The following is a 25238-nucleotide window of genomic DNA, read 5'->3' as shown; positions in this document are numbered from 1 at the left end:
ATGAGCTTATCCATGTTCTTGGCGTCAGCTGCTCTCACCCTGCTGCCCTAGCGGACTGGAATGCTGGCCACCACTGAGTCGTAGAACATCTGCAGCAGAGTACGGCAGACGCTGAATGACTGGAGCCTCCTCAGGAAGCACAGTCACCTCTGTCCCTTTTTCTACAGAGCCCCTGTACTTTCAGTCCAGAGGCTGTTGACAGGGCAAAACTGCAGTCAACAGGATGAGTTATAACATAAAAGGCAGACAAAATTGAGAAGGGTGAATGCAGGACTGATTGTGTCGTATCTGAATGTGCATGGTATACGGAATAAGGTAGATGAGCTTGCAGCACAGTTGCAGATTGGCAGGTATGATGTTGTAGGCATCACCGAATCATGGCTGAAAGAAGATTATAGTTGGGACGCTTAATGTTCAAAGATACACATTGTATTGAAAGGACAGTTGGAAGGCAGAGAGGGCGGTGTTGCTCTGTTGGTAAAAAATGATATCAAGTCATTAGAAAGAGGTGACATAGGGTCAGAAGGTGTTGAATCGTTGTCAATAGAGCTAAGGAAGTGCAAGGGTAAAAAGACCCTGATGGGAGTTGTATACAAATCCCCAAACAGTAGCAAGGATGCTGCCTACAAATTACAAAGGGAGATAGAAAATGCATGTCCATGTTACAATAGTCATGGGGGACTTCAATATGCAGGTAGATTCGGAAAATCAGGTTGGCGCTGGATTCCAGGAGGGGAAATCTCTGGAGAGCCTACGAGATGGCTTTTTAGAGCAGCTCGTGGTTGAGCCCACTGGGAGATCAGCTATTCTGGATTGGGTATTGTGCAATGAACCAGAATTGATTAGAGAGCTTAAGGTAAAACAACTCTTAGAAGAAAGTGATCATAACATGATTGAATTCACCCTTAAATTTGAGAAGGAGAAGCAAAATTCAGGTGTACCAATACTACAGTGCAGTAAAGGGAATTACAGAGGAATGAGAGAGGAGTTGGCCAGAATGGATTGGGAAATAACACTGGCAGGGATGACAGCAGAGCAGCAATGGCTAGAATTTCTGGAAGCAACTCAGAAGTCACAGGATAGATACATCCCAAATAGAAGAAGCATTCTAAAAGAAAGATGAAAAAAAATGGCTAACAAGAGAAGTCAAAGCTAACATAAAAGCCAAAGAGAGGACACATAATAGAGAAAAAATTAGTGTGAAGTTAGAGGATTGGGAAGCTTTTAAAAACCAACAGAAGGCAACTAAAAAAAAGTCAATAAGAAGGTAAAGATGGAATACAAAAGTAAGCTAGCCAATAATATTACAGAGGATACCAAAAGTTTCAACAGACACATAAAGTGTAAAAGAGAGGCACAAGTGGATATTGACGGCTGGAAAACGATGCTGGAGAGGTAGTAACGGGGGACAAGGAAATGGCAGATGAACTGAATAAGTATTTTTCATCAGTCTTCACTGTGGAAGAGACTGGCAGTATAATAGAAGTTTCAGGAATCAGGGGCATGAATTGTGTGAAGGTTAATTTGCAGAGGAAAGCAAATGCAACGTTAGAATTCATTTCAAGAGGACTGGAATATAAAAGTAGGGATTTAATGTTGAGACTTTATAAAGCATGGGGAGGCGTCACTAGCAGTATTGTGAACAGTTTTGGGCCCTTTATCTTAGAAAGGATGCGCTGAAACTGGAGAGGCTTCAAAGGAGGTTCACAAAAATGATTCCAGGATTGAATTCATATGAAGTGTGTTTGACGGCTCTGTGCCTGTATTCACTGGAATTCAGAAGAATCAGGGGTGACCTCATTGAAACCTATTGAATGGTGAAAGGCCTTGATAGAGTGGATGTGGAGAGGATTTTTCCTATGGTGGGAGAGTTTACAACCAGACTCTGACCAGAGGACACAGCCCTGAGATAAGGACGAACTTCTTTTGCCAGGAATTGGTGAATCTGTGCAGTTCTTTGTCACAGACAGCTTCAGAGACCAAGTCTGTATGTATATTTAAGGCAGAGGTTGATGTATTCTTCATTAGACAGGGCATGAAGGGATATGGGGAGGAGGCAGGAAATTGAGAGTGAGTGGAAAATTGGATCAGCCATGATGAAATGGTGGAGCAGACTTGATGGGCCAAATGGCCTAATTCTGCTGCTGTACATTATGGCCTAACACTACAGTGCAGAAACAGGACCTTCGGCCCATCTTGTCTGTGCTATTAATCTGCCTTGTTCCATCGATCTGCACTGGAATCATAGTACTTTATATGCTCCCATCCATGTACCTCTCCAAATTTTTCTGAGATGTTGAAATTGAAATTGCATCCACCACTTCCACTGGAAGCTCGACCCGCACTCACACCAACCTCTGAGTGAAGAAGCTTCCCCTCAGGTTCCCCTTAAACATTTCACCTTTCACTCTTAACCCATGACGTCTCGTTCTAGTCTCACTCAACTAGAGTTGAATTGATCTTTGGATGGTCTTACCCTAACTGGATTGGGTTCCTTCCTTTCCCACCCACTTGACGTCACCCATCACCTACCAGCTAGCCTCCTTCTCCTCCTCCTATCGTTTTATTCTGGTGTCTTCCCCCTTCCTTAGTCCTGAAGAAGGGTCTTGGACTGCAACGTTGACTGTTTATTCATTTCCATGGATGCTGCCCGACCTGTTGAGTTCCTCCAGCAGCTTGCGTGTCTTGCTCTGGATTCCTTCTGCCCTACACTGGATGGAGTCAGTTCCTCCCACCCGTCCTGCCAAATTAGATGAAGCAGTCCATGCAATCCAGTTGAATTCTCTGCCAGGTGGAACTGCGTCTGGCTGTTATTGGCTCACACAGCACACACATGGCAGGTAGTGAGTAATGGAGAGTTAACACAGCTGCAGAGCTGAGCGGCAGTAGGACATACCAAGTGAATCAAAGTGAATTAATACTTTTTTATTTTCCAACATCAGAAACATGCCAAACTTTATATATCTAATATTTAACCATTAATGAAAGATCAGAGCTAATTATTTGTAAATGCATATTAAGAGTAATTTGGCGATTTTAAGGTTAAAGTGTTCACACTTCAAACTTCACTCTGTTTCTACAGGACGTTGCCCATCTAGTTCAATTCTCCATCAATCCAATTCCTCATTGTTGACAGAGAAACTTCTTGCAGCCCTGCCATCAAAACTATTTTGTGTCAACGTGAACCCAACAAAACTGTATTTACCAGTTACTTGCAAACATAAGAAAATCCGCAGCTACTGGAAATCCAAGCAACACACACAAAATGCTGGTGAGAGAGGGAAATGGCCCACCCATTTCAATTCTACTTCCCTTTCCCATTCCCACATGTCAGTCCACGGCCTCCTCTACTGCAGCGATGAAGCCACACTCAGGTTGGAGGAGCAACACCTTATATTCTGTCTGGGTAGCCTCCAACCTGATGGCATGAACATCAACTTCCAATAATTGTCCCCCCCCTCTCAAAACCATTCCCATTTCCCTTTCGTACCTCTGGTGCTCCTTCCCCTTTCCTTTCTACCCTCCCCGATCAGATTCCTCCTTCTCCAGCCCTTTATCTCTTTCAGCAATTAACTTCCGAGCTCTTTACTTCACCCCTCCCCTCACACTCTCCCAGCTTCACCTATCACCTGCCACCTTGTACTTCTTCCTCTCTTTCCCATCTTCTTGCTCCAACTCTCATCCTTTTTCCAGTCCTGATGAAGGGTCTCAGCCCAAAATATTGATTGTTTATACCCTTTTCCATAGTAGTTGCCTGACCTGCTGAGTTCCTCCAGCATTTTGTGTGCATTATTTACCATTTGCTGCTTGGTACTCCCAGACAGCAGAAACTAAGTCTCATTTTATAGGAAAGAGTGGACAAGGATTAAAAAATTACACCAAGAATTGCAGTTTCATCCTGACCACCGTGGACATATTGGTCCCCTGACTAGATTTCTATAATCAAACCATCCAAGAGAAAGCAAACCTGTAATATATATTTTGACGGAGTAACAAGATTGCATTTGATGTCACAGGATTGAGGGGAGGATGAAGTTCTTTACAGTTGAGATCCATAGCATTTCATCTGAGGTACCGAGGAGTTTGTAAGACAGTTGACATTCCCTGCCAGATGTCTGGCCTGGTTATTTGGGGCTGTGGTCTGTCTGCAACCACTGTTTTCTTTAGGCATTAGGCTTCTTGGTCTCTTTCTCTGTTGCTGTCTCTGCCTCCTGCTTGCTCTTCTCCTCTGAAGCCTGGGGGCTGGCTGAGGCTTGTGTACCTTTGGCCCCGCTGTCTATCATAGCGTGCTCCCTTTCCACAATTCCTTCAAGCTCCTCCTGCAAGAGATTGAAAGCTAATCACACAGGCCCGATGCAAGAACAGGGGATCTGATGAAATCCACTTACTTCTTATATTACAACACCCTGGCAAGATAACAATGGAAGAGGGAATGTACTCTATTTGATTTTGAATAGATTTCTCAAAATGTCATAAACACCATCAAGAACATTCTACCTATCATAGGCAGACAGGGTTGTAAAGAAAGCTGTTAGCACATTTGTCTTCATAAATCAAAGTACTGAGTACAGGAGTTGTCATGTTGTGTTGAAGTTGTATAAGACATTGGTGAGGTTTAATTTGGAGTACTCTGTGCAGTCTTGGTCACCTACCTACCTACAGGAAAAACGTAAATAAGGTTGACAGAGTGCAGAGAAAATTTACAAGGATGTTGCTTGTTTTGGAGGACCTGAGTTATATGGAAAGATTGAATAGGTTAGGACTTTATTCCTTGCAATGTAGAAGATTGAAAAGAGATTTGAACTGCCAGATGATGCTAAGGATGTTCTATGAGTCTGTGGTGGCCAGTGCTATCATGTTTGCTGTTGTGTGCTGGGGCAGCAGGCTGAGGGTAGCAGACACCAACAGAATCAACAAACTCATTCGTAAGGCCAGTGATGTTGTGGGGATGGAACTGGACTCTCTGACGGTGGTGTCTGAAAAGAGGATGCTGTCCAAGTCGCATGCCATCTTGGTCAATGTCTCTCATCCACTACATAATGTACTGGGTGGGCACAGGAGTACATTCAGCCAGAGACTCATTCCACCGAGATGCAACACAGAGCGTCATAGGAAGTCATTCCTGCCTGTGGCCATCAAACTTTACAACTCCTCCCTTGGAGGGTCAGACACCCTGAGCCAATAGGCTGGTCCTGGACTTATTTCCATCTGGCATAATTTACATATTACTATTTAACTATTTATGGTTTTATTACTATTTATTATTTATGGTGCAACTGTAACAAAAACCAATTTCCCCCGGGATCAATGAAGTATGACTATGACTATGATAGAGATATACAAAATTATGATGGGTATAGATAGGGTAAATGCAAGCAGGCTTTTTCCACTGAGGTTGAGTGGGACTGAGGTTGAGGGAGAGGGAGAGGTGAGAGAGAGGGAGAGGTCGTGGGTTAAGTGTGAAAGTTGAAATGTTTAAGGGGAACATGAGGGGAAACTTCTTCACTCGGAGGGTGGTGAGAGTGTGGAATGAGCTGCCAGCACAAGTGGTGCATGCGAGCTTGACTTCAACACTTAAGTGAAGTTTGGTCAGGTACATGGATAGTAGGAACATGGAGGGCTATGGTTCTGGTGCAGCTCAACCGGGAGTAGGCAGTTTAGATAGTTTCATCATGGACTAGATGGGCCGAAGGATCTGTTCCTATGCTGTACCTTCCTATAACTCTATGACATCTTCAGGTGATGCCTCAAGAAGGACTATCGCCATCTAAAGTATGTCCACGTTCGATGGGTAATAAAATGGACGAGTTCACGGTGCTAGCCAGGCGTCAGAGAACATTTCGGGAGTGCAGTGTTATGTGTTTCACTGGAACGGGGCTGCATGAGGACATACCCGATCAAAACTTCTCCATGGACGGCTTCCAGACCGTTTGCGCTGACCGGAAGTGCACTAAGAGCGGTAAGCGTAAAAGATTGGGGGCTTACTGTTCTGGTTAACAACAGATGGTGCAATCCAGGGTATATTACGATCGAGGAACGTGTTTGTAGACCAGATATTGAACTTTTTACTGTTGGACTTCGGCCACATTCCACCGAAATACAACACTGGGCGGCACGGGAGGTTGTTCCTGCCTGTGGCCATCGAACTTGCAGCTCCTCCCGTGGAGGGTCAGACACCCTGAGCTAATAGACTGATCCTGGACTTATTTTCCATCTGGCAGAGTTTGCTTTTTGCTGTTTGATTGTTTGTGGTTTTTGTATTGCTATATTTACACTCTATTTTTGGTTGGTACGGCTGTAATGAAACCCAATTTCCCTCAGGATCAATAAAGTATATCTATCTGTCTAACTATTACTACCATCGGAGAGGAGATACAGGAGCCTGAAAAGGCACACTCAACGTTCCTACAATGAGGGCATGTCCTGGATGGTGATAGGCTTTCACGTTGGATGCTGCCTTCTTGGAGCACTGCCTTTTGAAGCTGATGGTGGGGAGTCCTGTGCCCATGACGGGTCTGGTTGAGTCTACAGCCCTCTGCAGCTTTTTCTCCTCTACATACCAGGTGAGATGCAACCAGTCAGAATGCTCTGTACGGTACATCTGTAGAAATTTGCTGGTCTTTGGTGACATACCAATCTCCTCAAACTCCTGATGAAATATAGGATATTGGCATGGCTTCTTCGTGATTGCATCAATATGTTGGGCCTGTATCAAAGGAAAGCTATGCTGGCCCTGGAGAGGATCCAGAAGACGTTCACAAGAACGATCCTCAGGAATAAAAGGCTTCATGTACAAAGAGTATTTGATACTTGTCAGCTTGTACTCAACGGAATGCAGAAGGATGAGGGGGAAATCTCACTGACACCTACTGGTTCCCAAGGGCACATCGAGAATGGATGTGGAAAGGACATTTCCTTTGAAATCGAGCGGAGGAGAAATCTATTCAGTCTGAGGGTGGTAACTGTGGAATTTGCCACCACAGAGGGTGGTTTTTAAGTTATTGGATGTGTTTAAGGCAGAGATTGACAGGAGGCTGAGGGCAATGGGGAGAAGACGGGAGAATGTGGCTGAGAACAGCCAGTCATGATTGAATGATGGCATGAGCTCGATGGGCCTAATGGCCTGATTCTGCTCCTATGGTATCGTTGCCATTCAAAAAAGAGCTCCCAACTTCATCCCGTCTTGAGCACTCATTCTGTAGCGTCAGAGTTATGGCTTGAAGTATGCTCAAATATTATTTATGAGTGATTAAGCCTTTTGCCTCTAACACCCTTTCAGGTGGTGAGTTTCAAACTCTTCCCATCCACTCTTACCAGGGTGCTGCCTGGATTAGAGAGCATGTCTTATGAGGATAGGTTGAGCAAGCTAGGGCTTTTCTCTTCGGAGCGAAGGGGAATGACAGGTGAATTGAAAGAGGTGTACAAGATGATAAGAGGCATAGTTCGAGTGGACAGCCAAAGACTTTTTACCCAGAGTGGAAATGGCTAATACAAGGAGGCATAATTCTAAGATGATTGGAGGAAAGTATAGGAGGGAATAGAGTCATAGAGAAGTACAGCACAGAAACAGGCCCTTCAGCCCATCGAGTCCATGCCGAAAGCATTTAAACTGTCTACTCCCATCAACCTGCACCAGGACCGCAGCCCTCCATACTTCTACCATCCACGTACCCGTCCAAACTTTGCTTAAACAATGTCAGTGATGTTAGGAACACTTAAGAAACTTGTAGATAGGCACGTGGATGATAGGGCTATGTAGGAGGGAAGGGTTAGATTGATCTTAGAGTAGGTTAAAAGATCAGCACAACAAAATGGCCTGTCTGGGCTGTAGTGTTCTATGTTCTTATCTCTCTGCTGAAGAAAATAGGTCCTCTACCCAGGATCCTCATCATTTTATGCATCATAATCAAGAAGGAATGCAGAGGGATTTGGGCATTGAATTCCAGAGCTCAGAGCCCAGGCAGGTGTAGGTTCATAACAATAGAGCAACTTATTTCAGACATGGGATGTGAGTGGCACTTTGTCAGTCTGTGTTGCAGTGACTGCCTGGTTCGCAGAGGAGAGTGCTACCAGGTATGCTTCAGCTACCAGTCGACATTCTGACTGACCATTCAGTGTGAAGTTTTTTGATGTTACAGTTCTTACAGGATGGTCAGCAGCAAACTCAATTTGCCTTGCTTCATTTGGGATTAAAGCCTAAACCATATTTTCCTGTTGGGAAAGTATAGTGCACAAAGATTTAAAGTTCATTTATTATCTGAGAATGTATACAGTAATGCTGGCCGGTGGTGTAGTAGCACCAGCAGCGGACTTCGAGGCAAATGGTCCTGAGTTCGAATCCAGCCGGCTCCTTCAACATTTTCCACCTGTGCTGGGTTGAGCAACTCGGCCTCATAAAAAAACAACCAAATGCTGTGAAACGGCAAAAATGCTACTCAATGTGCCACAAGGTGAGAAAAGGAAGAACAACAACAACAATGTATGCAGTATACAACTCTGAGATTCATCTTCCCTCAGACAGCCACAAAACAAAGAAAACGCCATGGAACGAACACACACACGCACAAAATGCTGATGAAACTCACAGGCCAGGCAGCATATCCAACAGGGACAAATCAGCATACAGAGCGGAGGTACAGAACTTAGTGAGCTGGTGCTCAGAGAACAACCTGCCTCTTAATACAGCAAAGACTAAGGAGCTAATTATCAATTTTGGAAAGTCACGGGATGACCAGTACGCTCCACTCTACATTAACCCGGAGACATAGTGGAGAGAGTGTCCCGTTTCAGGTTTCTGGGAATACACATCTCAGAAGACCTTACATGGTCCACTAACACCACAACAATAGTTAAGAAAGCACAGCAACACTTGTTTTCCCTCAGGACGCTGAAGAAAGCTGGTCTACCTGAACAGATGCTGGTGATCTTTTACCGCTGCACCATAGAGAGCATCTTAACATACTGCATCTCTGTGTGGTGTCTCAGCTGTACAGCAGCTGATAGGAAAGCACTTCAGTGGGTCGCCTCTAGCGCACAGAAGATCATCAGGACACAGCTCCCAGCCCTGGAGGACACCTACAGCTCTCGCTGCCTAAGGAGAGCTACAGGCAACTGTAAGGACAATACACACCCATGCAATCATCTGTTTGAACTTCTTCCATCTGGCAGACGTTATCAGATTTTCTATGCCCGCACTTCCAGACTGAAAAATAGCTTTTTCCCCGGAGCTATAATTGCACTGAACCAATCGATCAAGCATCATCCATAAATTTGTTATATTGCTACTTAAATACTGGTTTTATGGCCGTTATGCATCTGAGTTGCGCTTTTGTACTGCTGGACATTGCTTGTACTGACTGGTTACTTGATTTTATTTATTTTATTTGTTGTTTTGTAGCATTGAGTATGAGAGTTGCAAACTCATTTTCGCTGTATTGGTGCATGACAAGTACTACGCAATGACAATAAAGATATTTCAATTTTCTATTTCAATTTCATCTATGGAAAGGAGTACAGTCGACGTTTCAGGCGGAGACCCTTCATCAGTCCTGATAAAACGTTGACTGTACTTTTTTTCCATAGACGCTGCCTGGCCTGTTGAGTTCCTCCAGCATTTTGTGTGTGTTGCTTGGATTTCCAGCATCTGCAGATTTTCTCTTGTTTGTGAAAAGACCGTGGAACCCATTCGAAGAAAAACATCAAACACTCAACGTGTAAACAAAGGAACAAATCACGCAAATGAGTGAAAAATGCAAAATTTAAAACATCAAGCCACTGAGTCACTGAAACAGTCCGGGAACATTCAGTTCAGTTTAGATCAGTTTAACACTATGTCGTTTGCTGGCTGCAGGGTGCAGAGCCAGTCCACCCCTATCAAAATTCAATTTTAAAAAATAGCAATTAAAAAAAGGGAAAACCAGAAACCAGAAACACAAATAACATGAACAGCAGATTCCAATCCACAAACCACTTCGATTAAACTTTGCCCAAGACCCAAGACTCCAGCACCATCCTCTGGCAAAAACTCATTTCTAGTATTTGCCACTTTTCTCAGGTAAGAACAAAAGAAATAGAGTCTGGAGTAAACATATCAACTCATTTTCAGATCTATTAGAAAAATGGAGGGGTGTGTAGGAGGGAAGAGTTAGGCTGATCTTGGAAGAGGGTAAAAGGTTGGCACAGGATTGTGGGCAGATGGGCTTGTACTGTGCTGTAATATTCTATGTTCATTCAATAAAACTATGATTGGCCGGTCTAGTGTTTGTATTTTCTCAGTGTCACCTCCTAGGTGTGCAGTGTTGCTTGGATTGTTTACCTTTATATTTAATTGTTTGTCTTTGGACCAGCTCTTGTTTTCACTTTGCATTGCAGGTGTCTCATTTGGGATCACGGGGATTGTTAAACTCTCTGTATTTATCACCTTTATTCAATTTGGGATAATTTAGTTAGCACGGTATTTTCAATGTCTTGCATTGTAATTGTTGGCTTTGGGGATTATTGCTTTGTCTGGCCACCTATGTTGTCTGATTGGTTCTGAATTCCTATGAGCTCCAGGGTATACTTCAGGGAACCACGTCAATCCCTCTTTGCTCGGTCGTTGAGGTTCCTTGTCTGGTGAAACTCTGACCGAGTTCTTCAGTGTATCGTCAGTGATTTCAGTTCTTCAAGTTTCTGTATAGTTTGTCTGAGCTCTTGTTAGTTTTGCTGGTTAATTTCTGTAATGAATCTTTTGTTTGAATTGCTGAAGTCTCTGTAATTCCTGCACTTGAGCTTGCTAGTGACCCTTACATCTAGGCCCTACTCTATAAGTGGTATTTAGAGTTCTACAGCACAGAAACAGGCCCTTCAGCCCACTGAGTTCATGCTAACCACCTAATACCCATTAAATATCAGTCCATTTTAATCTTCCCATGTGCCCAACTGCCCCCAGATTCACCTACACGCTGGAACCAGTTAAACTACTGACCCACAGATCCTTAGGATGTGGAAAACCCACACGGTCCCAGGGAAAGCTTGCAAACTCCACACAGTCAGACCTGAGGTCAGGATCAAATCTGGATTGCTGCTGCAGCAAGATCCTTTCCTGCCTGATCCTTTTAATTTCTGATTCCTCTTCAGTTTAAAAATCCATCAGTATAAGCTTTAAGTAGAGAATGTCACTGTACCTTCCAGCCTAGTAGATCAGCGAGAGCCAGACAGCCATCATCACAGGAACCTACGTAAGCTACATCCCTGCTGAGACAAAATTGTGCCACATCAGGATAGACGTGCAACATGAAGATCCCAAAACAATGAATACATGTAAATAAACAACAGGACTCATGTTTTTTCATTATAAAAGTCCATAATTATTGTTACTAATCAATTAATCAGGGTGGCGTGGTGGAGATCTGTCTCTACCAAAGGAGATGTAAGGCGCTCCATCACTTTGCTAGCCTGCAGGTCACCCTTGGACAAGGTGTAGCATCTGCTTAGCCCCCGATCAGGGTCAGGTGAAGCCATGGGAGCAGGTGGTGGATGGTCGTATGAGCAGCTGGTGCATCACAAGCCCTGGTTATGTGACCACTGACACCAGGCAGACAATCTCTGAAGAGTATTGATAATGGCTGGAGTCACCCATTCTGTAAAGACACCGCCCAGAAGGCGGCAATGGCAAACCACTTCGGTAGAAAATTTTGCCAAGAACAATCACGGTCATGGGAAGACCATGAATGCCAACAAGTCACATCATAAACAAACAACTTAAAATCATGAAAGATATGCCATTTAAAAGGATGCAGGAATCAAGAACCAGGGGCACATAGAATGAAGCTGATTCTCAAAATGATCCTGCTAGGAGTAAATTGTAGTGTGCAGAAGGATGAATGAAGAAAATTTGCAGGGCTGTTTGGCGAGGAGTGGAGGAATGGGATGAGTTGGAATTCTCTTATATTAGACTGATGGGCTGCTTCTCTCTGTGTTGCAACTGTTCTTTAATCCTATGCCCTGACACGTTAATCTGTCGTTCACTATTGACACTGCCTACTGAATATTTCCAGTATTTTCTGGTCTATTTTAGACTTAGAGCTTTCCCAGTATCTTGGTGTAAAGGGTAAAAGGATCTAGTGTCTTGATTTATATTTTTATAAAATAACTTGGATACATTCATAAGACACAGCCGGGTAAAGTCTCAGTCCAAGCTGACAAAATAATCTGCAACAAACTTGCCTGTAGGCTTTTTCAGAATCAAAGTCAAGGGAATTCCCAAGCCCCAGAAGTGCCATCATGGGATCACCCTGAGGGAAAGAAAGAAAAACATACACTCATTAACTAACAGGAACACTGACAACAAAGATTTTGCTTCCTGAATACTTTTGGGTGTATCTTATGGATTTTGAGCTGCTGATCATGAAAATCATCATGAAATTTCCATATCCTGCACATTTTTTTGAAATCATCTATATTTATTTTAATTCATAATTCGAGTCAGAATAACTGATGCCAAGGTTAAGAGAAGCATTTTTGTTGATCCACAAATCAAACAGGTCGTCAACGACAGGCAATTTGAAGAACTTCTAGTGGGACTGGAGAAAATTGCATGGAAAGCATTCAAGGATGTTGTTGAAAATCATCTTGGAAACTATAGACATCAAACTATGTGCAGCTGGTTGACAACATGCTTCAAGCATACAAAACCATGAAGTGCAACATGTCACTAAAGATTCATTTTCCGCATTTCCACTTAGACTCCTTCCCTGCAAATCTTGGTGCTGTCAGTGACGAGCATGGCGAAAGGTTTCACCAGGACATTGTGGTCATGGAGAAATGGTATCAGGGCAACTGGAATCCATCAATGCTGGCTGATTATTGTTGGATACTTTCAGACACTGAGTACAAATGAAAATCACCAACAAAACATTCTTAGCTTATTTGAACTATTGCAAAGCATCAGCACCATTTTGCGATAAAAGTTAAATTCTTGTTTCTCCGAATTCTGACGTGATACAAGTAGTCTTAAATTATATTTGTGTTCAGCTTCAAGCAGTCTATCATAAACAAAAATATTTCTGAAGAAGCAACACTTCTGAAAAAATTTGTTGTCAAGTGGAGTCAATAGAACATTTTAACCTATCAATCTATCAACATCTGCTGTGTGTACGATCAATCTAACCCGTCACCTGCTGGCTGTCCACTGATTTCAATGATGATGACAGGAACCTGTGCGGGAAAGCTTTTGAAGTGAAATAGCCATTGCACTGGGGCGGTTCCACTCTCTTGACCTCAGTAGCCCTATTTTGGTGGCACGAGTGATCGCCAGCCACAAGTGGAGATCCCCTTGGTTGCAGTGGATGGCCATGTCACCTTCTGTGCCTCTCCATGGAGCATTACAGAACCACCTTCCTGGCCATTGGATCTCACTGTTAATCTCATCCATCCGGTCTGCTGAAACTGATTTTGCTATCCCTATCCCATTGGCGTTCGAGGCAAACTGGCTACCCCTCACCTGGTTTAGACCACCTGTTGAAGCAATGTCCTAGTGTGTGGCTGCTGTTGCATGCAAACCCTACCCACCTAAACAGCCCATAACTCTCCAATTTTCTTTCATCCATGTGCCTATCTAAGAGTCTTTAAAATGTCCCTAAAGTATCTGTCTCTACCACTACCTCTGACATCTCTCCTAAACTTTCCTCCATCAGTTTAAAAGAACGTCCTCTGGTATTAACCACTGTCACCCCTGGGGAAAAAAAAGTCTTTGGCTGTCCACTTGATCTATGCCTCTCTTAATATTATACAACTCTATCAAGTTGCCGCTCATCCCTCCTTTCCTTCACCCAAACAGAAAAATGCATGTGTACAGGAAAGTGATAAAATTGTGTGTAGAAGTGGAATTTTAAAGAGATGCTGGAAATCCAGAGCAATACACACCCAAAATTTTGGAGAAACTCAGCAGGTCAGGCAGCATCTATAGAGAGGAATTAACAGTTGATATTTCAGGCCACCCTCCAAGAGGACCACAAACTTGTAGGGTTTGGAGGCTTGCTCGTCTTAGTGACCCTGAGAGTTATGTTGGCTGGAGTCAGGTCTTTATGTTTTGGCTCTCGGTAGGGTCACCCATGCCAAACAGGTCAAAGGGTAGAGGCCAGACTAAGGGTAGTCCACCGGTCCTCCAGGTTCAGGGGTTCAGCTCAGGGTTAACAACCCTGACTGGAAAAACAAAACTGTTATGGAAACAGCAATGAAGAGTCCTTCTGCATCTGAGTGGCCACAGACAGACAGAGGTGTGCCCTAAATGCCAGTGGCATAATGGGCAAATTCAGTTCATTTCAGGCTGACACCCTTTCATCAGTCCTGGCCCAAAATATCAACAAATCTCCATAGATGCAGCCTGACCTGTTAAGGAGATAGAAATGGGTTAGGGCATGTACTTGGAAGCACAATCTAATCCCAGAAGCATTTGTGGGTCAGTTTCTCACTGTGATTAGAAGACAAATAACCAGTGCAGCACCGAGAGTGCGCTACAGTCTTGAAGACACCTTCAATCGGGTAGCACATTAGACTGTTTGTCTTCTCAGGAAGATAAAGAAGATCCCATGGCTACTATTTCAAGGAAAACAGTAACTTCATCAATGTTTTTTCACTATGATGCTGAAATACATCGTAGGATGTGCTGGGACACATCATTAGTGATGTAACCTGGGGTCATCGGGTGCTTTGCATCTTTCAACATCAGACACCCTCGGCCAGGTGACCCAACCAGGGTTGATCAAGCCCCAGCTCATGTCCTGGCAGCATTGGCCCATGGGTCCCACCTCTTGATCCATAGCCATCTGGAGGCTCACTAACAGTTTCTGTGAGGGTCCTGAAGGCTCTTTTCTTTGCCGCCCCATAATGTCAAGGAGTGAGTAGGTTCTGCACAGCGAGCAGCTAGCAAAAGCTCTACACTCCATCCCTGTAGGCTCGCACCGTGTCCTCCACCCCTGTCTCTGGCACTGCTCTACTAGCTGCTGGTATTTGGCTCTTCTAACGTTCAAATGCCTTCTCAATCTGGTGTTCACAAGGAGCTGCCATTTCTACCATGACCACCTGCTTTGATGTTTCTGACAAAATGCACATCGCAGGGATGAAGTCAGGGAACTTTAATTATTTGCCCAGATGGACTTTCAGTTGCCAGTCAGATGCCATGGTAAGCAAGCCTGCTGGTGGTCTGGGCTGAGGCTATGGTTGGTCTCCAGCTTTGACAAAGGCTATGGGGTTACTGGGTTGGCAGAGGTGCCTACTGTTGTTAATGGCTGAGGAGATACTTTCTGCCATTGCCTTCAGCACCTGGTAATAGACATCAGTTAAACACAAATATCTGAGTATTTTGTTTTGCAGTTTACAAGAGCAAGTTGATTGGTGCATTTCCTACATTAAAATAGTTAAACAGAGATTCACCTAGCACTCCACCAGCCTCCACGTCCAGCATGTAATTCTCATAACTTCTGTCATCTCCAACTGGATCCCACCACCAGCCTCCATGTCCAGCATGTAATTCTCATAACTTCTGTCATCTCCAACTGGATCCCACCACCAGCCTCCACGTCCAGCATGTAATTCTCCGTAACTTCTGTCACCTGCAACTGGGTCCCACCACCAGCCTCCACGTCCAGCATGTAATTCTCCGTAACTTCTGTCATTTCCAACTGGATCCCACCACCAGCCTCCACGTCCAGCATGTAATTCTCCGTAACTTCTGTCATCTCCAACTGGATCCCACCACCAGTCTCCACGTCCAGCATGTAAGTCTCATAACTTCTGTCATCTGCAACTGGATCCCACCACCAAGCACATCTTTCCCTCCCCCCCACGACAACTCTCTGTTATCCACAGGGATCGCTCCCTACCTGACTCCCTTGTCCATTTGTCCCTACCCACTGATCTCCCTCCTGGGATTTATCCTTGCAAGCAGAACAAGTGCTACACCTGCCCCTACACCTCCTCCCTCACTACCATTCAGGGCCCTAAAGAGTCCTTCCAGGAGAAGCGACACTTCACCTGGGAGTCTGTTGGGGTCATATATGTGTTCAGTGCTCCCAATGTGGCCTCGGGTATATTGGTGAGACCTGACGTAGATTGGGAGACCACTTCGCCAAGCACCTACACTCCATCCGCCATAAAAAGCGGGATCTCCCAGTGGCCACCCATTTTAATTTCACTTCCCATTCTGACATGTAAATCCATGGCCTCCTCTACAGTGGCAATGAGGTGGGAGGAGCAACACCTTATATTCCATCTGGGTAGCCTCCTACCTGATGGCACAAAAGTCGATTTCTCAAACTTCCTGTAATATCTCCACCTCCCTTTCACCATTCCCCATTCCCTTTGCTCTCTCTCTCTCACCTTATCTCCTTACCTGCCCATCACCTCCCTCTGGTGCTCTTCCTCCTTCCATTTCTTCCACGGTCTTCTACCCTCTGCTATACGATTCCACCTTCTCCAGCCCTGTATCTCTTTCACCAATCAACTTCCCAGCTCTTTACTTCATCCTGATCCACACCCCGCTATCCTATCACCCTGTTGTTCTTCCTCTCTTCCCCCTAACTTCTAACTCTGACTCCTTATCTTTTTTTTTCCTCCAGTCCTGATGAAGAGTCTCGGCCTGAAACGTCGCTATACTCTTTCCTATAGATGCTGCCTGACCTGCTGAGTTCCTCCAGCATTTTGTGTGTGTTGCTTTGGATTTCCAGCATCTGCAGATTGTCTCTTGTTTGTCAACGGTGCTTCATCTGGGTTTAAGTTCACTGAACACAAGGGATTCTGCAGATGCTGGAAATACAGGGCAACAAACACAGCAGGTCAGGCAGCATCTATGGTTTATTCCTGACCTGCTGAGTTCCTCCAGCACGTTGTGTGCGTTGCATAAGTTTCTTAAAGACAAGGTTTGTCTCCCTTTTTCTCCTTTCCCGTTGTTCCCCACCTCTCTCTCTATGCAACAATTAGAGTACTGTGCCACCAGATTATGTGTGAGGTGATATTTAGAGGTGAGGTGGAGTGAACTAATTAATGATGGGTTATGAAGGCTTGCTGGAAATTTCAACACACCTGACGACTGATCTCCTTGTTAATGAGTAGCCTCGGTGTGGACTTGGACACTCTGCGTGAGAAAGGAAGAAAGCATAATTATCACCATCCTCATGTGAGCTCTCACACCTCGTAGAGTCCCAGCTTCCTGTAATGAGCAGCAGCACAGAGTCAGAGCAGATCTATTTCAAGCAATTAAATCAGCTCTTTGGGGAACATCTCCTATGCTTTTACATCTCTGAGCAGAGCAATGCTGCAGCTAGAATTAAAGAATTAAACAAGCGAGCCTTGGGCTTCAGGTTGATACCAAAAACAAAGAATGCTGCCACAACAAAGCAGCATCCATCATCAAGGATCTCCACCATCCAGGCCAAGCTCTCTTCTCACTGCTGCCACTGGGAAGGAGGGCCAACACCACTAGAGTCACAGAAAAGTACAGAACAGAAACAGGCTCTTTGGCCCATCCAGTCTGTCCCAAGCATTTAAACTCTCTGCTCCAATTGACCTGCACCGTGACCCATCACCCTCCATACTGCTTCCGTCCATGTACTTATCCAAACTTCTCTTAAACGTTGAAATTGAACTCGCCACTTGCGCTGACAGCTTGTTCCAACTCTCTCACAATCCTCGGAGTGGAGACATTTCCCCTCATGTTCCCCTTAAACTTTTCACCTTTCACCTTTAACCCATGCCCTCTAGTTATAGTCCCACCCAACCTCAGTGGAAAAAGTCTCCTTGCATTTACCATATCTATAGCCCTCCGTAATTTTGTATACCTCTACCAAATCACCCCTCAATCTTCTATGTTCCAAGGAAAAAGCTCCTAACCTACTGAACCTTTCCCGGTAACTCGGGTCTCCAATCCCGGTTACATCTTTGTAAATTTTCTCTGTACTCTTTCAACATTATTTACATCTTTACTGCAGGTAGGTAATCAAAACTGCACATAATACTTCACATTAGTATTAGAGAACTTCAACATGACATCCCAGCTCCTGTACTCAATACCTTGATTTTTGAAGGCAAAAGTGCCAATAGCCTTCCTTATGACCCTATCAACCTGTGACACCACTTTCAATAAATTATGAACCTAATTTCATTAGATTAGGCCAGGGAAGGGGAAAATGGATCAGCCATGATTGAATGGTAGCGCAGACTCGATGGGCCAAATGGCCTAATTCTGCTCCTATGTCTTATGGTCTTATTGTCCATGGGCCTGCATTCCCAGATCCCTCTGATCCACGGCACTCCTCAGTGTCCTAACATTCACTGTGTAAGACCTACCCTAGTTGGTCCAACTGAAGTGCAACAGTTCGCACTAGGTTCAGGAACAGTTATTACCCTTCAACCATCAGGTTCTGAAACGGTGTGGATGTCTTCACTAACCAGAACTCTGACAGACTCATTTTCAAGTACACAATTCATGTTCTCAGTATCATTTATTTATTTACGTAACTAAGGAATAGAGGGGCTGAGGAACCATTTCAAGTTCTTGGGTGTCAATATCTCTGAGGACCTAACCTGGACACAACATATTGATGCAATTATAAAGAAAGCAAGACAGCAGCTATATTTCATTTAGAGTTTGAGGAGATTTGGTTTGTCAACTAAAGCACTTGAAAACGTGTACAGATGTACCGTGGAGATCATTCTGACTGGCTGGCTGCATCACCAGCTGGTATGAGGATAGTGGGGGTGGGGGGGGGCTACTGCATAAGATTGTAGAAAGTTGCAGAAACTTGTATAATTAGTCATCTCCATCATGGGTACCAGCCTCCGTAGTATCTAAGGTATCTTCAAGGAGTGGTGCCTTATGAGGGTGGCATCCCTCATTAAAGACCCCCATCACCCAGGACATGCCCTCTTCACATTGTTACCATCAGGAAGGAGGCAAAGAAGCCTGAAGGCACATACCCAATGATTCAGGAACAGCTTCTTCCCCTCTGCCACCAGGTTTCTGAATGGACACTACCTCACTATTTTTTTTAATTTGTGTTTTTTTTTTGCACTTTTTATTTCAACTTGACTATTTAATAGACATGTGTATGCTTACTGTAACTCAGTTTTTTTCTCTATATTTATCTATCATGGGGAACGTCGACTCAGACATGAGAGGCCTGCGTTGGGCATTTTCATGCCTTACAAGGCGCAGATTGGAAGTGTGTGGGGCACCACTCCTCACACAGACACTAGAGCAATGTGTGGTGAAGTGCCTTGCTCAAGGACACAAACACGCTGCCACAGCTGAGGCTCGAACCAGCGACCTTCAGATCACTAGACGAACGTCTTAACCACTTGGCCACATGTATTTATCTATCATGTATTTCATTATACTGCTGCCATTAAGCTAACGAATTGCACGACGTATGCTGGTGATATTAAACCTGATTCTGATTCTGACAATCTGGGATTAGGATTGACGTGGGATGTTCTGAGAGTGATTCCCATAGCAAGGAGGGAAAATCCTCTAATCAGAGACAACGCAAAGGGATTTTCCCTCGCAAACCAGTGCATGTAAGGGTAAGCAAAAGGAGAAACAGTATGAAACGTACAGACATCTCACCCTGCTTGATCCAGGCAGTACAGGACAGAACCAAAGCAAACACTGAAACTCAGGTGTGAAACCTCAGCGTTATGAAGAGGGGGTGACTGAATGCAAGAGGCTATGTCAGCCTTGGCTGAAAGGCGGCTGGGATTCTGAGCTGTAACTTTATCCTACAAAGCATTTCATGTGAAACGAGGGAGTCTTGGTGAAATACTGAGCTGTTGTGAAAGGATGCGGTAGCACTCCAGACTTCAAAGAATGTTACCACCTGTGAAGAATTATAGGTATAGGGAGAATTTAGGCAGTTTGGTGTCACCTTCCTTGAAACACAGGGGTGGTTTAATTCAGATCTACAAAATCATGATACATCACGAAGGTGTGAAGAGGAAGGAGCCAATTTCATAAACGCAGATGTCAATAACTGTGAGAGACTTGGATTGAGTGTCATTTGTGGCAGTTTAAAGAAAATTTTAAAGATTACCTTTATTTGTCACATGTACATCAAACCAAAAGTGAAATGTATCATCTGCACCAACGACCAACGCAATCCGGATCTGCTGGGGGCAGCCCACAAGTGTTACCACAACTCCAGCGCCAACATAGCACGTCCACAGCTCACTACCCCTAACCTGTACGTCTTTGGAGGAATGTGGGAGGAAACTGCGCCACTCGGACATCTTATCTACGTGAAACACTGCCGTAGAAAAACAACATCCATCATCAAAGATCCTCTCCACCCAGGCCATGCTCTTTTCTCACTTGTACCACCAGGTAGATAGTACAAGAGTCTCACGACTCTTGGCAAATATGATGTTGTGGCCACCTCTGAGACTTGGCTAAAGGATGGCTGCCATTGGGAGCGGAATGTCCAAGGATATACGGTGTATCGGAAAGATAGGTTAGTAGGCAGAGGGGGTGGTGTGGCTCTGTGTATAAGAATTAATATTAAATCATTGGACAGCGATGACATAGGATCGGAAGGTGTAGAGTCTCTATGGGTTGAGTTAAGAAACGGCAAGGGTAAAAGGACCCTAATGGCAGTTGTATACAGGCCTCCAAACAGTAGCCGGGATGTGGATTACAAATTACAGCAGGAGATAGAAAAGGCATGTCAGAAGGGCAATGTCATGATAATCATGGGGGTTTTTAACATGAAAGTGGATTGGGAGGGCCGGTTGGTGGTGCAATGACATTGGCGCCGGCCCCGGGAGCAGAGGTTCTTGGGTTTGAAACCAGTCGGGTCTGCTCCCGAGTACACTTTCCATCCGTGCCAGGTTGAGTGTCGAGATCGCAACTCGACCTCGTAAAATAAAGGGAAAAATACTGCGAAATGTCTGTGTGAGGAGTGGCGCACCACACAGTCTCTCTCTCTTTGCGCCTTGGAAAAAAGCCATGAAAAATCCATCATCACAGACACACAGATGCGCACGCACGCACGCAGGCACATGCCAAACAAAAAGAAAGTGGATTGGGAAAACCAGGTCAGTACTGGACCTCGAGAGAGAGAATTTGTAGAATGTCTAAGGGATGACTTTTTTAGAACAGCTTGTTGTTGAGCCCACTAGGGGATCAACTGTGCTGGACTGGGTGTTGTGCAATGATCCGGAGGTGATGAGAGAGTTTAAGGTTAAGGAACCCTTAGGGACAGTGATCACAATATGATCGAGTTCACTTTGAAATTTGAGAGGGAAAAAATAAATTCCAATGTGTCATTATTTCAGTGGAATAAAGGAAATTACAATGGCATGAGAGGGGAACTGGCTGAAGTTGACTGGAAAGGGGCATTTGCAGGAAGAACAGCAAAGCAGCAATGGCTGGAGTTTCTGCGAGAAATGAGGGAAATGCAAGACAGATATATTCCAAATAAGAAGAAATTTTCAAGGGAAGAAGGACACTACTGTGGCTGACAAGTGAAGTCAGAGCCAAAGTAAAAGCAAAAGAGAGGGCATACAAGGAAGCTAGAGCCAGTGTGAAGATAGAGAATTGGGAAGCTTTTAAAAACTTACAGAAGGAAACTAAGAAGGTCATTAGGAAGGAAAAGATGAATTATGAGAGGAAGCTAGTCACTATCATCAAAGAAGATACTAAAAGCTTTTTTTAAGTATATAAAGGGTAAAAGAGAGTCGAGGGGAGATACAGGACCAATAGAAAATGATACTGGAGACAGTGTAATGAGAGATGCAGAGATGGCAGAGGAACTGAATGCATATTTTGCAACAGTCTTCACAGTGGAAGACACTTGCAGTATACCGGACATTCAAGAGAGTCAGGGAAGTGAAGTTTGTGCAGTAAAAATTACGACTGAGAAGGTTCTCAGGAAGCTTAATGGTCTGAGGGTGGATAAATCTCCTGGACCTGATGGAATGCACCCTCGGGTTCTGAAGGAAGTAGCTGGAGAGATTGCAGAGGCATTAACAATGATCTTTCAAGAATCAATTCATTCTGGCATTGTACAGGATGACTGGAAAATTGCAAATGTTACTCTGCTATTTAAGAAGGGTGGGAGGCAGCAGAAAGGAAACTATAGACCTGTTAGCCTGACATCAGTGGCTGGGAAGTTGTTGGAATCAATTGTTAGGAATGAGATTACGGAGTACATGGAGGTACATGACAAGATAGGCCAAAGCCAGCATGGTTTCCTGAAAGGAAAATCCTGCCTGACAAACCTACTGCAATTCTTTGAAGAAATTACAAGCAGGGTAAACAAAGGAGATGCATTAGATGTGCTGTACTTGGATTTTCAAAAGGCCTTTGACAAAGTGCCATACATGAGGCTGCTTAGCAAGATAAGAGCCCATGGAATTACAGGGAAGTTACTAGCATGGGTGGAGCATTGGCTGATCGGCAGAAAACAGAGAGTGGGAATAAAGGGATCCTATTCTGGCTGGCTGCCGGTTACCAGTGGAGTTCCAGAGGGATCGGTGTTGGGACCGCTGCTTTTTACAATGTATGTCAATGATTTGGACTATGGGATTAATGGATTTGTGGCTAAGTTTGCCAATGATACAAAGATAGGTGGAGAAGTGGGTAGTGTTGAGGAAACAGGGAGCCTGTAGAGAGGCTTAGATAATTTAGGGAATGGGCAAAGAAGTGGCAAATGAAATATAATGCTGGAAAGTGTATGGTCATGCACTGTGGTGGAGGAAATAAATGGGCAGACTACTGTTTAGATGGGGAGAGAATTCAAAATGCAGAGATGCAAAGGGACTTGGGAGTCCTTGTGCAGGATACCCTAAAGGATAACCTCCAGGATGAGTTGGTGGTGAAGAAGGAGAATGCAATGTTGGCATTCATTTCTTGAGGTACAGAATATCAGAGCAGTGATGTGATGTTGAGGCCACACTTGGAGTATTATGTGCAGTTTTGGGCTCCTTATTTTAGAAAGGATATACTGACATTGGAGAGGGTTCAGAGAATGATTCAGGAATGAAAGGGTTACCATATGAGGAACATCTGGCAGCTCTTGGGCTGTATTCCCTGGAGATCAGGAGAATGGACGGGGGCGGGGGGGAGCTCATAGAAACATTCTGAATGATAAAAGGCCTGAACAGATTAGATATGGCAAAGTTATTTCCCATGGTCGGGGAGTCTAGGACAAGAGGGCACGACTTCAGGATTGAAGGACGTCCATTTAGAACAGAGATGTGGAGAAATTACTTTAGTCAGAGGGTGGTAAATCTGTGGAAGTTGTTCCCACGAGCAACTGTGGAGGCCAAGTCATTGGGTGTATTAAGACAGAGATAGATAGGTTCTTGATTAGCCAGGGCATCAAAGGGTATGGGGTGAAAGCAGGGGTGTAGGGATGACTGGAAGAATTGGATCAGCCCATGATGGAATGGCAGAGCAGACTCGATGAGCCAAATGGCCCACTTCTGCTCCTATATCTTATGGTCTTATGGACATTGAACCCTTGGACACTACCTCACTTTTATAATATATATTATGTCTGCTTTTTGCATGATTTTTAATCTATGTATTGCATTGAACCGCTGCTGCTAAGTTAACAAATTTTGCGACACATGCCGGTGATAATAAACCTGATTCTGATTCAATGGATGGGCAAGTGAGTGTAGTTGTCCCCACTTGTTCAAAAGCCTGATTATTGTGGGGTACTAACTGTTTTTGACCCTGGTGGTGTGAGGCCTGAGGCTCTCTTACCTTCTACCTGATGGCAGCAGCAAGAAGAAAGCATGCCCTGCATGCTAGGGATCTCTAATGATGGATGTTGCTTTCCTATGACAGTGTTTTATGTAGATATGCTCAACATTTGGGAGGGCTTTATCCGTGATGTACTGGGCCTAGTCCACAACCCTTTGTAGGATTTTTATTCAAAGGCATTAGTATTTCCATACCAGGCCCTGTGATTCTATGTAAAGGTATCTGAATGACTGAAGAACATAAACTCCAGGGTTTTGGACTGAGAACTGGGAAGTAGGATTAACTGGATGTCAAATTTCGGCTTGACTGGACATGCTAGGCTAAATGGTCTCACCCTGTGCCATAAACCTCCTTGACTCCTTCCTGGCTAAACATGCACTCTGCAGTCCAAATAATTCTAATTCAGTACAGTTCCCGAATCTGTCCCACCACTCTGGTCAACTGCCACATACCTGTTAATGAGAGACGCAAATGGCTGGACCTGGAGAGAAGTGCCCAAGACGATGAGAAGGTCACATTTTGGAAAATCCTAAATGGAAAACAAAATGTATTCATTAAAGGGGAAAGAAACTACAAATCTATAAATTAATCATCAGTTTCTTCATCATTAATTTAAAGAAATGTCTTAAGAAATACAAATTTACTTTCCTGCATTGTGAAATAACACTGGACAACACAGATTTTGCTTCCTGAATACTTTTAGGTGTACGTAATTGATTTTTGATCATGAAAATCACCATGAAATTTCCCTATGATGGACCATTTTTTTTGAAATTGCCTATATTTGTCATTTCAATTCATAACTCAAGTCAGAATAACTGATGCCAAGGTTAAGGAAGGTATTTTTGTGGGTCCACAAATCAAACAGATCATCAATGATAGACAATTCAAAGAACTTCTAGTGGGACTGGAGAAAACTGCATGGAAGGCATTCAAGGCTGTTGGGTGACACAGAGGTTGGGGGTGCTGTGTATAGTGTGGAGGGTTGTCAGAGGTTACAGCGGGACATTGATAGGATGCAAAACTGAGCTGACAAGTGGCAGATGGAGTTCAACCCAGATAAGTGTGAGGTGGTTCATTTTGGTAGGACAAATATTATGGCAGAATATAGCATTGATGGTAAGACTCTTGGCAGTGTGGAGGATCAGAGGGATCTTGAGGTCCGAGTCCATAGGACACTCAAAGCTGCTGCGCAGGTTGACTCTGTGGTTAAGAAGGCATATGGTGCATTGGCCTTCATCAGCCATGGGATTGAGTTTAAGAGCCGAGAGGGAATGTTGCAGCTATATAGGACCCTGGTCAGACCCCACTTGGAGTACTGTGCTCAGTTCTGGTCGCCTCACTACAGGAAGGACATGGAAACCATAGAAAGGGTGCAGAGGAGATTTACAAGGATGTTGCCTGGATTGGGGAGCATGCCTTATAAGAATAGGTTGAGTGAACTCGGTCTTTATTCCTTGGAGCAATGGAGGATGAGAGGTGACCTGATAGAGGT

The 25238-nt window shown here is 44.3% G+C and overlaps 1 protein-coding gene across 3 annotated transcripts in view; it reads right to left on the bottom strand.

The window, feature by feature from the left end:
• Positions 1-2910: 2910 nt before the first annotated feature.
• Positions 2911-25238, bottom strand: part of sirt2 (sirtuin 2 (silent mating type information regulation 2, homolog) 2 (S. cerevisiae)) — a 63663-nt gene continuing 41335 nt past the window's right edge. For all 3 annotated transcript variants that reach the window (XM_072274505.1, XM_072274507.1, XM_072274506.1), the window contains 5 exons: positions 24196-24272; positions 17062-17113; positions 12208-12275; positions 11166-11232; positions 2911-4319 (listed from right to left, as the gene is read on the bottom strand). In XM_072274505.1, coding sequence (XP_072130606.1) covers positions 4164-4319; positions 11166-11232; positions 12208-12275; positions 17062-17113; positions 24196-24272 — 420 coding nt within the window. In that variant the 3' untranslated portion in view covers positions 2911-4163. The remainder of the gene's footprint in view (positions 4320-11165; positions 11233-12207; positions 12276-17061; positions 17114-24195; positions 24273-25238) is intronic.

The sequence above is a fragment of the Mobula birostris genome, chromosome 12 (assembly GCF_030028105.1).
Source record: "Mobula birostris isolate sMobBir1 chromosome 12, sMobBir1.hap1, whole genome shotgun sequence".
NCBI lineage: Eukaryota > Metazoa > Chordata > Chondrichthyes > Myliobatiformes > Myliobatidae > Mobula > Mobula birostris.
This window is presented reverse-complemented; position numbering and strand designations above follow the sequence as displayed.